This window comes from Rattus norvegicus, chromosome 13 (genome assembly GCF_036323735.1).
Source record: "Rattus norvegicus strain BN/NHsdMcwi chromosome 13, GRCr8, whole genome shotgun sequence".
NCBI lineage: Eukaryota > Metazoa > Chordata > Mammalia > Rodentia > Muridae > Rattus > Rattus norvegicus.
This window is the reverse complement of record NC_086031.1, coordinates 65,258,866-65,273,072: the sequence shown is the minus strand read 5'-3', so window position 1 is coordinate 65,273,072 and position 14,207 is coordinate 65,258,866. Positions and strand designations below refer to the sequence as shown.

Below are 14,207 nucleotides of genomic sequence, written 5' to 3'. Positions count from 1 at the left end.
CTATTCCCACAAGTTGACTTCTGCCTACTTTAGCATACCTCCTCCAAAAATGAATTTGTCAATAAAAAATAACATTTAAAAAGGAATAGACAGTGAGCGATGCATCCTTGAACAAACAGACAGAATTCAGATGTCCTGGTATAGCCTTTGCCTCACACGCATCTCAAGACAGCTATAAGTACAGCCCAACATTTGCAGGTGACATCATGTAGTGATGCCAAAAGCTGGACTCACCTGAGATAAACAGATGACAGAAGGACAAACTATCACCTCTGTACTGTGGGGAAACTCAGAAAGCAGTTGATCAATTGTCCAGACCCATATGACCAAAGGAGAGGAGTGACTCCCGAAAGTTGTCGTCTGACATCCGCATGTTACACTGTAACAGGTGAAGGGGCTTGCGCATGCACGCACACTTGTGTGCTCTCTGTGCGTGTGTGTGTGTGAGCGCGCGCGCATTCGCGCACGTGTGTACATGTGTGTACAGCACGTGCATGCACACAACACACACACACACACACACACACAACGTAATAGCAACACAACTTAGATCAACCTCTATATCTGTCTTTACATTATATTTTCCCCAGGTGGTCGAACTCTACAGATTATTCGGGCCAAGGTATCTGATGGCGGTGAATATACCTGCGTCGCTATCAACCAAGCCGGAGAAAGCAAGAAAAAGGTTTCCCTGACTGTTCATGGTGCGTTTTTACTCTCTCCATAATGTAATTTCGTTTCATTTTATACTTTCCAGCTAAGCAACTTGATGACGAAATAATTTGAATCTTCTCTTGTTTCCCGCCACAGTACCCCCAAGCATTAAGGATCACGGCAGCGAGTCTCTGTCTATAGTTAATGTAAGAGAGGGGACCTCGGTGTCATTGGAATGCGAGTCAAATGCTGTGCCCCCGCCAGTCATCACCTGGTCTAAGAATGGGCGGATGATACCGGATTCTAGCAACGTGGCGATTTTAACTGGTGGACAAATGCTACACATCAGGCGAGCCGAGGTGCATCTTTGGTCCTTGTTTGAGTGTGGCGCCTCCATGGCGGGGTTGTGGAAGAGATAACTGGAAGAGCCCTCCTCCCCTTACCACAGTAAACAGTGCTGTCCATGGAAAAGTGCATGCTCGATGCCATTGAACTTATTGTCACTGAAAAGAAAGAAAGAAGCAGGGTTTCTGAAGGCGCCTAGCAGTGGGGCAAGCTGAGCATAAAGATGACTGATGGTTTAATCCACTCCTGAACCTTGTGACTGGTCATCCATCACTTAATGGAGTACATACAATAGTATCTTTTTCTTTTAGGTGGCTGACACAGGCCAGTATGTATGTAGAGCTATAAATGTAGCAGGACGAGATGATAAAAATTTCCACCTCAATGTATATGGTGAGTATCTGCCTCCAATACGACTCTTCTCTGGATATGCACATGAAAGATCACTTCTTGAGCCAACCTAATGATGGTGTGCGGTCTTCTTCTGTCTTTTTACAGTGCCCCCCACCATTGAAGGGCCTGAAACAGAAGTCATTGTGGAGACAATGAGCAATCCGGTGACATTGACTTGCGATGCCACTGGGATCCCTCCTCCCACCATAACATGGTTAAAGAACCACAAGCCCATAGGTAACACACTTGGACATTTTTGTGGTTGCCTTGCTTGGCCCTACATTGATAAATTAGCAAGTTCTCAGTCTTGCATTCATAGCTGTGGTTAGTTCAAGAAAGCCTAATGCCCTGAAGAATAAATTTATCAAGTAGACTTCTGGTAAACATTTGCTTTGTTAAGGTACTGCACATTAAAGCAAGGGCCTCATGCATTCAAGTCAAGGGCTCTACCACTGCAATTTACCCCAGCATTTCTAACAATTTTTTCTTGTCTTGAGGCACGATCTGGCTAAGGAACCCAGGGTGGTATTGAACTCTCAACACACTTGACTATGCCTCTCAACTAGCTGGGGGTATAGACATGAATGCACCATTAAAGGGATTTAAATTTTTTTTTCATGTTTCAAAAATTTTTTCTCAAAAATACAAAGCAAAAACTTTTAAGAAACGTATATTTGTTACATGAACAGGGTAGCTTTAAATGTTATTTCCTCACCTTTTTTACCTCTTTATGTCCTTCTTGTAGAAAACTCTGACCCCCTTGAGGCTCACATTTTGTCTGGAGGAAGCAAACTGCAAATTGCCCGACTTCAGCGTTCAAACCGTGGAAACTACACGTGTGTTGCATCCAATATGGAGGGAAAGGCTCAGAAAAATTATATCCTTTCCATTCAGGGTATGTTAACTATACTGTAATCTGCCCTCTTTCCTTCCTCATATACCATCAGAGTGCAGAATGACCTGTATTAAAAGACATCATTGATCAGACACTCGGATATCTAGAGGTCACTGAAAATAGTGACAATTTTGTCATGCATTTACCAGTGCGTTCTATTTTCATGGAAAAGCACATAAAATTAGGTAGTAAAAAAATAGAATTTAGTTGCCTAGCAAGCGCAAAGCCCTGGGTTCGGTCCCCAGCTCCGAAAAAAAAAATAGAATTTAGGATATCTTTTTTTAATGAAAGTATTACAGTTCTGTGGTATTTGGTATAATTTATCTTCATACTAAGACTATAAATTGGGTCTTATTTTTATAGATATAGGACAAGTCTCAATAGTATATCTAGAGGCAAACTTTTTGGTACCCTTCTGAAAATAGTAAACTGCTAATTTGTTACAATGATTTCTGGTGTCTTAGTCAGGGTTTCTGTTCCTGCACAAACATCATGACCAAGAAGCTAGTTGGGGAGGAAAGGGTTTATTCAGCTTACACTTCCACATTGCTGTCCATCACCAAAGGAAGTCAGGATAGGAACTCAAGCAGGAGCTGATGCAGAGGCCATGGAGGGATGTTACTTACTGGCTTGCTTCCCCTGGCTTGCTCAGCTTGCTCTCTTATAGAACCCAAGACTACCTACCAGCCCAGGGACGGCACCACCCACAGTGGGCTGGGTCCTCCCACCTTGCTCACCAGTTGAGAAAATGTGCTACAGCTGGATCTCATGAAGGCATTTCCACAACTGAGGCTCTTTTCTCTGTGATAACTCCAGCTTGTGTCAAGTTGACACACAAAACCAGCCAGTACACCTCGTTAAATAGAATGGCATTCAGAAAGATGAAACAGAGCTGTGTTAGTAAATATTTAATAGGTGACTCACCAAACCAAAAGGATCCTGATACATAGCCATGATGAGTTAGTTTCCTGGCATGTCTATGTCCAGCATGGCCTGATTCCGACTGTCATAATGGCAGTAAATAGGGGTAGGGAAGCGGTGGCAGATAGGCTCCTGAGTACAAATCTGAGCTGCTCCTGGTATATCTCCATAGCTCTATGGAACAGAAATCTCAGTGGGTTCCTTTCTGATCTTTAAAAATTTGTACTTGTACATAATTGTTTTGCCTAAGTGTATGTCTTTACCACATGCATATCTGGTGCCCAGAGCCCAGAAGAAGGCATCAGTTGTCCAGGAACTGGAGTTACAAATGGCAGTGAACCATGTAGGTGCTGGGAACTGAAGCTGGCTGTTTGATCATTGTTGATAACGTTAATACACACCACAGATGACTAGATAAAAATGATCAGGAACTATTGGGGCTTGAAGAGCATATATCCTTCGATTTCTCAGAATAAGTAACAATTAGACAGTAAACAAATAATTAATATGCATGCTTTCATGAGACTTTACACCAAAATGTTTAAAAAGTTGATTGTTCCAAACAATATGAATTACCAGCAATACAATGGGACTTAATCTAAGAATGATTCTATTGAGTTACCTACAAGATAAATCTGTCATCAGTTACTGTGACTAAAGAGTTATAAGAATATCATGAATGTTGAAGTAATTTGGTGCCTCTGTCATTCACATTCAAAAGTAATTCATGAAGGTAACTATAGGCCAGTCCTAATCCAGGAAGGATTCTGAATTAGACATGACATGTTGTGGGCCAATGAAGTGGATCTTCAGGTAAAGGTGATTACCATCAAACCTAACGACCCGAGTTCAATCCCTGATACCTACATAGTATAAGGAGATACCCAGCTCCCACAAGTTGTTCTCTGTTCTCCACATGCCTGACCACACCAAAGGACAACATATGTGTATGTATACACAGAGACAAAAGGATGTTACAAGAAGGAAATGGTATGGTTTATTATTCCATCACACTCATTAGCATGTACATCCTTATACTTTCCTAATCAAAGTCTTATTTCTCTAAAGTCCCTCCAAGTGTTGCCGGTGCGGAAGTTCCAAGTGAAGTTAGTGTCCTTCTTGGGGAAAATGTGGAGCTGGTCTGTGATGCAGATGGCATTCCCATCCCTCGTCTACAGTGGCTTAGAGACGGAAAACCCATAGTGAGTGGTGAAACAGAACGAGTCAGGTATGAAATGCCCAGATTTCACACGAATAATACCTATGTCTGTTCTAGTTTGTTTTCTATTGATGTAATAAATACCATGACCAAAAATATTTCTGGGAGGGAATTGTTTATTTTGTTTTATACCTTAGAGTCTGTCATGAAATGAAGTCTAGGTAGGAAGTCCAGGCCAGAAGCTGTGGGACAGGCCCTGAAACAGAGACCATGGAAGAATGCTGCTTACTACCTTGTCCTCATGGCTTGCTCACCTTGCTTTCTTATACAACCCAAGAACACCTACCCAGAGACGGTACTGCCAACAGTTAACTTCACACATCAATCATTAATCAAGAAATGCTCCCATAGAAATGCCCACAGGAAAATCAGGTGGAGGCATTACTCAATTAGGTTTTCATTTCCTGGATATGTCTAGGCTTCTGTGGAGCTGAGAAAAACAACCACCCCAGCTTCTGTGTCATTAGACCTTAACTATCCTTTATTTACAAATAGAAGAAGAATTAGCTTCATTTTAGCTTTGAGTATTGAAACTCTCTTTAGATAGCTCTCTAAAGCATAGTGTGTGTGTGTGTGTGTGTGTGTGTGTGTGTGTGTGTGTGTGTGTGTGTTGGAGGGAGGTAAAGAGGGAGAGAATGGTCCTTAGTCATCAATTCTGATTATAAAATCTCAGATACCAATCATCAAAATATTATGCAAAAACTGACATTGAATATATTCCTCCAGTTTGAGAATATCCTTAACAAGTCCATGTCATAAAACAATTAATTCTTTCCCTGTTAAAGTCAAGCCAACAGCACTCCACAAGAGTCATCAATATTCCTAGCTGTGGGTTTTTATCTTAAAGTTATCAAATGGCATGAATGCAGGTTTTATGGATGAATTATGAGAAAAGACATAAGAGCATCATTTTCCAGTTCACGGTTTGTTCACATCCACTTTGAGCTGATCCATATTTCTCTTTTAACAGAGGTGAATGACAATGCAATAGGTTTCCCATGTACCTTGAACAAATTTCTCCAGAGAAACAGTCTACAGTCTCATAAAGATATTTCAACACAAACATATCTACACACATATGCCAGAATAATTATATGCATAATTATTCTGTACTATTAAATTTATAATTTATTCAATATTGCAGTATTTTCTCCTCTAGTCAGTGAATTGAATACATAAAACGTAAATACAGTAAGCATCATTTTCCTAGTACTTGTTTTGTATTAAAATGTAGTATTTGTCCCATTTACGAGATTGGGTAAGCTGCCAGATAATGTTTTCAGAAATATTGGGCATTTTATGTCTGTTCTGTGAACAAATATGAAGAATTAACAAGTGTTTAGTGATTTTCATTAAGTGGGTAGTGGGCATCTGTCAGACATGGTGAAGCTTAGGGTTCTATGTTAGTACGTGGGAGGTTGGAACTCTAAATTCTTAAAAGTTGCTTTTCGTTGCCTCCACTTGGCTGATGACTCATCACTGTCTGATGGTGCTGTAGATATCTAGGTAGAACAATTTATCAAGGTCACTTTTTAAAAATTATTGACTGAGACAACCTGCAATTTTAGTTTGCAATATAATCAGGGGTGTTGATGAAATAACTATTCTTAAAATAGTTGTAGATAACATTTTAAACATCCAAAAGCATAGAATGTTTTGTTTGATAATTAATGGTATGTGGAGAAAATGAATAGTGTGATAATCTTAATTAGATATATTTTTTTATCTAATTTCATATTTATCATTTACTTTTACATGATTCAAAAGATCTTAGCCACTTGAAAAAGAGTTCAGAATCTATCTATAAATGTACAGTCATCACTGTTTAAGTAAATGATACTACTTTGTTCTCTTTATTAAAATATCACTATGATATTTACAATTAATTTTTCTCCACATTTTCAGCTCTTCATGTTCTTCATTTCACACCAGAACTTTCAAATTTTCATTGAGTAGATAACTCCTATTTGTCCCTAAGATGTAGCATTCTAAGGCTGAGAGAAAGGCACCTCTGTCTGTCATGTTCCTGACCTGACTATCTCTGTTTTCTTCTTCTCAGAAGGAGATGATGGATATGAAAATGGTCTCTATATAATTTTAGTTTTCTGAGATTGCCATTGGTTTCGGTGGCTCTGCCTTTCATAGGTTTCTATGTAGTTGTGAAATAGGGTTAAATCATTCTATTCAAGGTGAAGGCATTATGTTATAATGGCATATGTTTTTCAGAGGACACAATAAAGTTGAACGAGTTTTTCAAATCCTATCCCCACAGTGCCTCTGTCCTGACTTTTTCCACAGGGTCACCACAGATGGCAGCACACTAAATATTTACAGAGCCCTCACATCTGACATGGGAAAGTATACATGTGTGGCTACTAATCCTGCTGGAGAAGAAGACCGAATATTTAACTTGAATGTCTATGGTAAATATGAAATGCCGCCAAGTTTTGACTTTGCTACCTTAAGAATCCATTGATAGGCCACAGGTGACTGGAGTATTTAAGTAAATCTAATATCCATGGTATTTTCTTTTGGGATACAAAGCAGAAGCAAGAACAATTACAGTGCAAATGATTTGAACTCATAAATCTTCTCTCTCATTCACTGTGTGCGTTTCACAGTTCCACCTAAAATCCGAGGTAATAAGGAGGAGGCAGAGAAACTGATGGCTCTGGTAGACACGTCACTAAACATCGAATGCAAAGCCACGGGGACACCTCCACCGCAGATCAGCTGGCTGAAGAACGGCCTTCCTCTGCCCATCTCTTCCCACATTCGCTTGCTGTCAGCAGGGCAGGCCATCAGGTTAGATTGTGTTGTGTGTCCTTTCCTAAGTGCTTATGATAACAGTGGTAGACAACTCTTATTTCTCCTACACGGCATTTAAGTCATCCTCTTCCCTATGCTTTGACTGCTGTCATGGGACACCATTCAGTATGTGTTCAGAAGAGGGAAGCTAAGGGATCGAACATGGAAGTGGTTTTGTCCTCTTATTTACGTGCTTGTTTTATAAAGGTGTCTTTACTCAATGGTTCTTGAGCGATGAATTGTTATCAAGTTTATATTTCTAAGATGTATATTTTAAGCACGGTGTTACACATTAAGATGGGAGGTTGTTGATGATGTTCATGTGATTTTCATGCTACCATTTTTCTCTGTTAGCGTGTTTGAAAAATATTCACTCTAGCAATTATGTTGTAGTCGTAGTGGTTTGCCATTACTGCCGTCACCACTGTGCAAACAGCTGCAGTTGGAGATGCCTACATTTTGTGGTAACGGTCACAGGTTTCATGTCTAAGAATTTTCAATATAAATTTTATTCTATTGTCTGTTTATAAGTCATAATTATCTTGTGTATCTTGAGTATGAGATGCTGGGTCCTGTTTTGCAGGATCGTGAGAGCTCAGGTGTCTGATGTTGCTGTGTATACTTGTGTGGCCTCCAATAGAGCTGGGATAGATAGTAAGCGCTACAGCCTTCAAGTCTTTGGTATGTCACAGAATGATCCTGCTACTTTAGTGGCATTAAGCAGCATGCCCTTATTAACTGTCCTCCTCAAAGACTTGTAAGTCCAACATCCCTCTGTCAAAAATAACTGGTGAAAAATCTCTCTCTACTAGGCAAGATTTTCTCCCCCCAAGGAGTCTGTATTTATTGGTCTACATTATCTGTCAAAAATTCTCATCGAATACAAAATCAATCAGGTGTAAGATTTCTTTATTAAATTTTTGATGGTGTCACATTTTCATAATGACTACAGAACACTCTCCTAGCCCACCCTCTCGTGCTTTCCTATCACCTGTCTACCACCTACTTTTCCAAATCTCTTTTTCCTATTTCTGTCTAATATTTTGTTTTGTGACCCACTGAGTCTCCCAAGGCTGTCTGTGTGATCATGAGTTTGGAGTTATCCATTGGAACCTGGAAAGCTCTAAAGATAATGGTCATTCATCCTTTAAAACCTGTCAATAATGAATAGTTAGTGGTAACAGATATACCCCTAGTAGCCCTCTTCCTTCCATGACTCCTGGTTGACAGGGCCAGACTGATTGCGGACCTGTCATGTATGGGCAGGGTAGTCAACCACTGTTGCTATGAGTTCATGATTGCAATGGTGGCACTGAGTCTTGTAGATGGTATTTTCAGCTCTTCGTCTTTGCCTCATCTTGTAACTTACATGTGTCCCAGCTATATCAGTTTGTCTGTTGCTGTCATGAAGCAGAACCACAAAGGAATGCTACTTCTTGGCTTGCTCTCCATGACTTGCTCAGTGTGCTTCCATACACAATCAGGGCCACCTACCTGGAGTTGGTAATGCTCACAATGGCCTGGACCTTCCTATAGCAATTATCAATGAAGGAAATGTCCTGCAGACACACACACCAACCAATCAAAGGGAGGCAATTCCTCAATTGAGGTTCTCTCTTCCCAGGTGACTCTAGTTTGTGTAGACAGACTAACTATGATAATGCCTCTTTTTATGCTATTAAAGGGAGTTATATAAATGACTTGCTTAGGGATAATCTCTAACTTATTCTCAGCTTCTTTGGGTAACCATGAGTCTTTGAACTCATTGCTGTTCACTGCAAGGAGAGGCTTCTCTAATTTGGGGGTGATGGTAACTTTTGTTTTCAGCATGGCAACAGAGATTTAGAAGGCAATCTGAAGTAATTTAGTTAAACAATAGTGAGTTCTCCATTTGGGCCTACAATCTCCTCAGTCAACTGTTTGTAACCCAGAGTACAATACCAGACATGAGTTCCTTCCAGTGCAACAGGTCTTTAATCGGAGTGGTGGGTAAACACTACAGCGTTTGTGCCACGGTTGCACAGGTGACTCCAACTTGCCCAACAAGTTAGTTTTTTGGTTTGGAGGGTTCACAGCTGAGTAAGACAACTGTTGCCTTTTCTACCCCAGGAGCCTGCTTTGTATCTCCCAGCACACTGAAGGTTAGCCAGTAACAGGGACGCTTTCATCCTGTCTCTAGCTTGTTCTTTCTCTGTCTTGAAACAGATGTGTGTGACCTATAAAAATATCGCGTTATACTCTAGTTCTGGTGGGCCACCAAGAGACTGACAAGAGCCTGATAGTTTGAGAGGACTTGGAGCATGCTTGGCCAATTACTGTGGTGATTTCCCACTTCTAGGACTGGGGATTGTGTTTAGTACCTGCTAGTATGTTCTAAGATTGGGGATTGTGTTTAGTACCTGTTTAGAAGCATCATTACATAGCCGTACATGGGGACTCCATATAGTCTCTCTTTTGTGTATTGGGAGAGGGGTGGTTAAGATAGTAGGTTTCTATATGACTTGTTCATTTTGGTTAATCTACCTAGGCTCTCACTGTCATCTCCCCGTCACTTCCTGCCCAAGGCATTCCACCCTCAGAATTCCTTCTCTGTACTCTCTCTCCTCCCTTAAGACACACCTATGCCACCTTCCTAGTATCCTGGCTTCCTGTGTGCTTCCTGTTAAACAAACAGAACTAAAGTCTGCAACATAATATTTCAGACAGACAGAAGAAGATTTTTTTTGTTCATGTGCACATACAAAAAAGCAAAAAAAAAAAAAAAAAGCTCCAACAAACTTCTTCCTGACATTAGCAACTCATTTAGAGATAAAAATGTTTGGATATGTGCATTTGCATTTATGATATAGGGTAGATTGCTGGTTCACATTTCTCTAATCCATAAGAACATCTCAGAACAACTCTGAGTAACTAAGAACTGCAATCTGTGATATTTATAAAACTTACTCTATTACTGTGTTTTTCACATAGTCATTGAAAGTATAATATTGAATTACTATAAGAACTACTGTTGCATCATAACAAATTAAAGAGACAGTGCTAGCAAGTTGAAAATGTTACCAAGATATAATGCACATTGATTGTATATTCAGTAGGAAAACAATTTCAAGACTTCTTTGCTAATCTATGGAAGATTAATAATTAGCCCAATCAATAAATGGTTTACAATAAAGTCAATTTATTCTATGCTCTTTGAAAATACTTTGCTTTATCGAATGTAAAAACAGTATGGAAGTATTTAAATACTGGTAATTAAGTTCACCTCGAATTATGATATGCATACATTTTTCCTGATTTATTTTCTGTATAGTGCCACCGAATATGGACAACGCAATGGGAACAGAGGAAATCACACTTGTCAAAGGCAGTTCTACCTCTATGACGTGCTTTACAGATGGAGCCCCTACCCCTAGCATGTCTTGGCTCAGAGACGGCCAGCCTCTGGCGCTTGATGCTCATCTGACCATCGGCACTCAGGGGATGGTCCTTCAGCTCATCAAGGCAGACACGGAAGATACTGGAAAGTACACCTGCGTTGCCTCAAATGAAGCTGGAGAAGTCAGCAAGCATTTTGTCCTGAAAGTCCTAGGTACCTAGCCATTCTGATAAGTACAGGGCACTTGAGAATTCAGCGGCAGCTGAGACCTAGATACTGAGTACAGTACTTAGACTCGATCTTTATGGAACGAACTTTAATGAAAACTTTATTGCATTTCTATTTCTGTTCTATAAGTCACCTAAATTCATGTAAAGTGGGTTGAGCTTGAATGGTGAGTTTTCTTTGTTTTGATAGGTAAAAACTCCTATTTGTAAGATATTATTAATTGAAAAATCATGTTATTCCATTAATATCAGACCTTTTCATGTGTATGAGAGTGTGTGTTTGCACATGCATGGGTTCCTATGTGTGTGCAGATGTGGAGGTAAGTGTATCCATGCAGAGACCTGGTGTTAGTGTTAGACATGGTTCTTAACTGCTCTTACTCTGTTTTTTGACCCTGCATCTTTCTCTGGACCTAGAGTCTCACTGGCCATCTTCCCCCCAGAGATCCCTGACTGATGCCTCCCACCTGGGTATTGTGATTGCAGGTGGCCACCATGCCTACCCTGCTTTCAGTGGGTTCTGGGTATCCTAATTCCAGTCTTCATGCTTATAAAGCAAGAGCTTCACCTACTGGCCCATCTGCCTGAGCCCTAATAGATGGCTTTTTAACTTTTTCTAAAAATTTAAAGCACATTTGAAAATGGAAATTGGATAAAATACGGCAATAATATTTATGCCATTATCCCAAACAGTCTTATATTACCTAATTTTAAGATTACAGTCAGAACAATCACTTTGAATAGTCAATTTCTAGTAACTCTTGTGTACATTCAAAGTCTATATTTTAAGTTCATAGTATAACATTTTACCAGCGAAAACCAACATAAAGACAAATTACAATTTTGTGTGTAACAAAAAATGTGGATGGTGGGCATAAAAGGGGGCTAAATGAAATTACCTAAAATGATAGTCAAGATTTCTTGAGGTTTGATATTGGGCAGCTGCCATAGTCCTTTCACAGAGCAGCTATGCTCCCTACTGAGAATAGCAGAAAAGAATGTTGGCAGGAGTCCTGGTTAGGAAGGGCTAGCGTCTGCTTTCAGAGTGCTCTGTAATCTTTCTCAGAGTACCTATTAAAATTCAATTATTTATGTGAATTTAAGAGTTGTCTTTATCCCCAGTTAGGTTTTATGGTGGGGAATGCAGCATGCCTCTTTCTTATTGCTGGTCCCCAATGCTCAGGATGATGTCTGACACACCAGACATTCTTAGTGTGTATTTGTTGGATTGAATTGAAACCAAATTAGGTACTTCTGAGCTGTGCTGATGGGAGTTCTAAGTGCAGACGGAGGCAGAACACTGTGGAAATATACCAAAGAAGATGCTCTGATATATCTGAGTCTTCAGATCGGAAAGGTAGTGGTGGAAGAGATATTTTTCCCAGGCTATTTAAAAACATAGAAACAACACAAAATTTGGGTTGTGCAATTAAGATGTGTAGGTTACAAATCCCTACCCATCGGTTTATCAGCATGGGTTACAATGAAAGAGATAACGTGACCTTGTCTTCACTGCTCACATATTAAATATGAATTGTATGTATATTATGTTCTGAGCATGTTTCTGTCTGCCAGTCGTGAAGGCCTACTGTGTAATCATTGAATGTTAGACAATTGAATTATCATCAAATAGGAAAGATGAGTTCAGCCCTCAAGTTCCTCCATTTGGAGAGTGAGGAAAAGAAATTGAAGAACTAATAATAATTTTGTTGTGATGAGGGTCTAGTGGTTAGCATAACACTCTGTGGGACAGTAAGTTCCAAAGTAGATCTTCCCTATAGACCCATCAAATGGAAGGACTCAAAGTGAGGCAGAATTGAAGACCGTTGCCCATTTCATCTATAGGTGATAGAACTTAATTGTGAGTTCAAACTCATGGAAACTGAGTATAAGGGGGTGAAACGAGGCCAAGTGAGCAGAAAGGCATTCTGTGAAGGTCTTTGACAACCCTCTAGGGGAGTTAGACTCTTTAAAAGACAAGAATAATTTTCAGGAAAAATATGCAGCCAGAAGTCTCTTCTAAAAAGTCCCTCTAGTGAGAGTAAAGACTGGATTGAAGAAGATGCTGTGTTCGTATAGCCCTGAAACCACAAGGATCTGGTTGTCATGTGACAATGGAGAGAGACTCCAGAAGCAGAATTACAAACAGACACATTGCTGCAGCAAATAAAAGAGAGAACAGCAATGATGCTGCTGGGGTGATGTCCAAAGCCCAGCATTCCGGGGTGAAAAGATTATAGGATAATATTCCATGACACAGAAAGATGAGAAGTGTCTCCCTGTCTGCTCAAAATGAATCCATTCAGCGCCTCACATAGGACAGCACCACTACTCAGCTTGCAAACATTTCTACTTGGGACACTGCTGCTGCCTTCAATTCTCAGCATGTGGTGGGAGGTGTCATGGTGGATAGGTGGCTTTGAAAAAGTACAGTGTGGCTAGAACGCTAAAGCAAGAGAGAACATCAAACACCATGAAGCTCTGAGTTTAGCAGCACCCAGATGCCACGACCAGTTATGAAAATTTCATAATAGTGCACCTCTCATCTCTCATCAGAGGAGCTTCTTTCTGTGGTAGAAGGTGATTAATCCACAGATCCACAACTAGTGAATGCAGAGAACGAGAGACTTGGAGTTGTCGGGTCTGGATGGCACAGCTGTATCGTAACCCTTTCTAAAAGCCTCAGGCATCATCACAGGGGTCAAACAGATCACCATCTGAGACGTGGACATCTGAAGAGAAAGACTAGTTGCTGGATAGAACAAGGCCATTGCACACATGTCTGTCATCTTATTCATAAGACCCGCGCTAGATCGTGCCTGACAAAATCTCAGAACTAACAGGGGAAAGACTCAAAAGTTCCAAGTCCTGGGTGAGGAGCTATTGGCAACTGATGGCTGATGGGAGAAAGAAAGTCAGTTTTCTTCAGGGACATGGCTCCTGAGAGGCACGCTCCAGTGCCTTTAACCTGTGCACTTATAGGTCGATACTAACTGGTCCCAGCTCAGTGGATTTCAAAATAGAGCACATAGATTGGGGAGCTAAAATGGTGCACGGGTGGTGGATATGGAAGGAATTAGAGGGGAGGGAATGAAGATTTATTGAATCAAAAGGCATCATATGCTTGTTAAAAACTCAAACTATGGATAAATTAAATAAAATTCAAATGTATATGTTAATTCTGAAAGAAAGCTCCAGTTTTATCCTCTAAAAACAAGAAGTCATTACGAGTTGTAGTAAGTACCATAGCATAAATAGATCTTCACTTGGAAAGGGCAATCTGGCTGTAAGGAGAAAGGCTGTAAGTCAAGAATGGATTCCAAGAGCAATATTAGGAATTGTGATACTGGCTGTTGAAACGGCCCCTTC

The 14,207-nt window shown here is 40.3% G+C and overlaps 1 protein-coding gene across 7 annotated transcripts in view; it reads left to right on the top strand.

Moving 5' to 3' along the window:
• Positions 1-14,207, top strand: part of Hmcn1 (hemicentin 1) — a 469,150-nt gene that overhangs the window by 361,609 nt on the left and 93,334 nt on the right. For 6 of the 7 annotated variants that reach the window (XM_039090457.2, XM_039090458.2, NM_001271292.1 and 3 more), the window contains 10 exon segments: positions 591-704; positions 811-1,013; positions 1,311-1,392; positions 1,498-1,629; positions 2,138-2,287; positions 4,277-4,436; positions 6,726-6,850; positions 7,049-7,232; positions 7,819-7,916; positions 10,546-10,824. In XM_039090457.2, coding sequence (XP_038946385.2) covers positions 591-704; positions 811-1,013; positions 1,311-1,392; positions 1,498-1,629; positions 2,138-2,287; positions 4,277-4,436; positions 6,726-6,850; positions 7,049-7,232; positions 7,819-7,916; positions 10,546-10,824 — 1,527 coding nt within the window. 7 annotated transcript variants of the gene reach the window in all.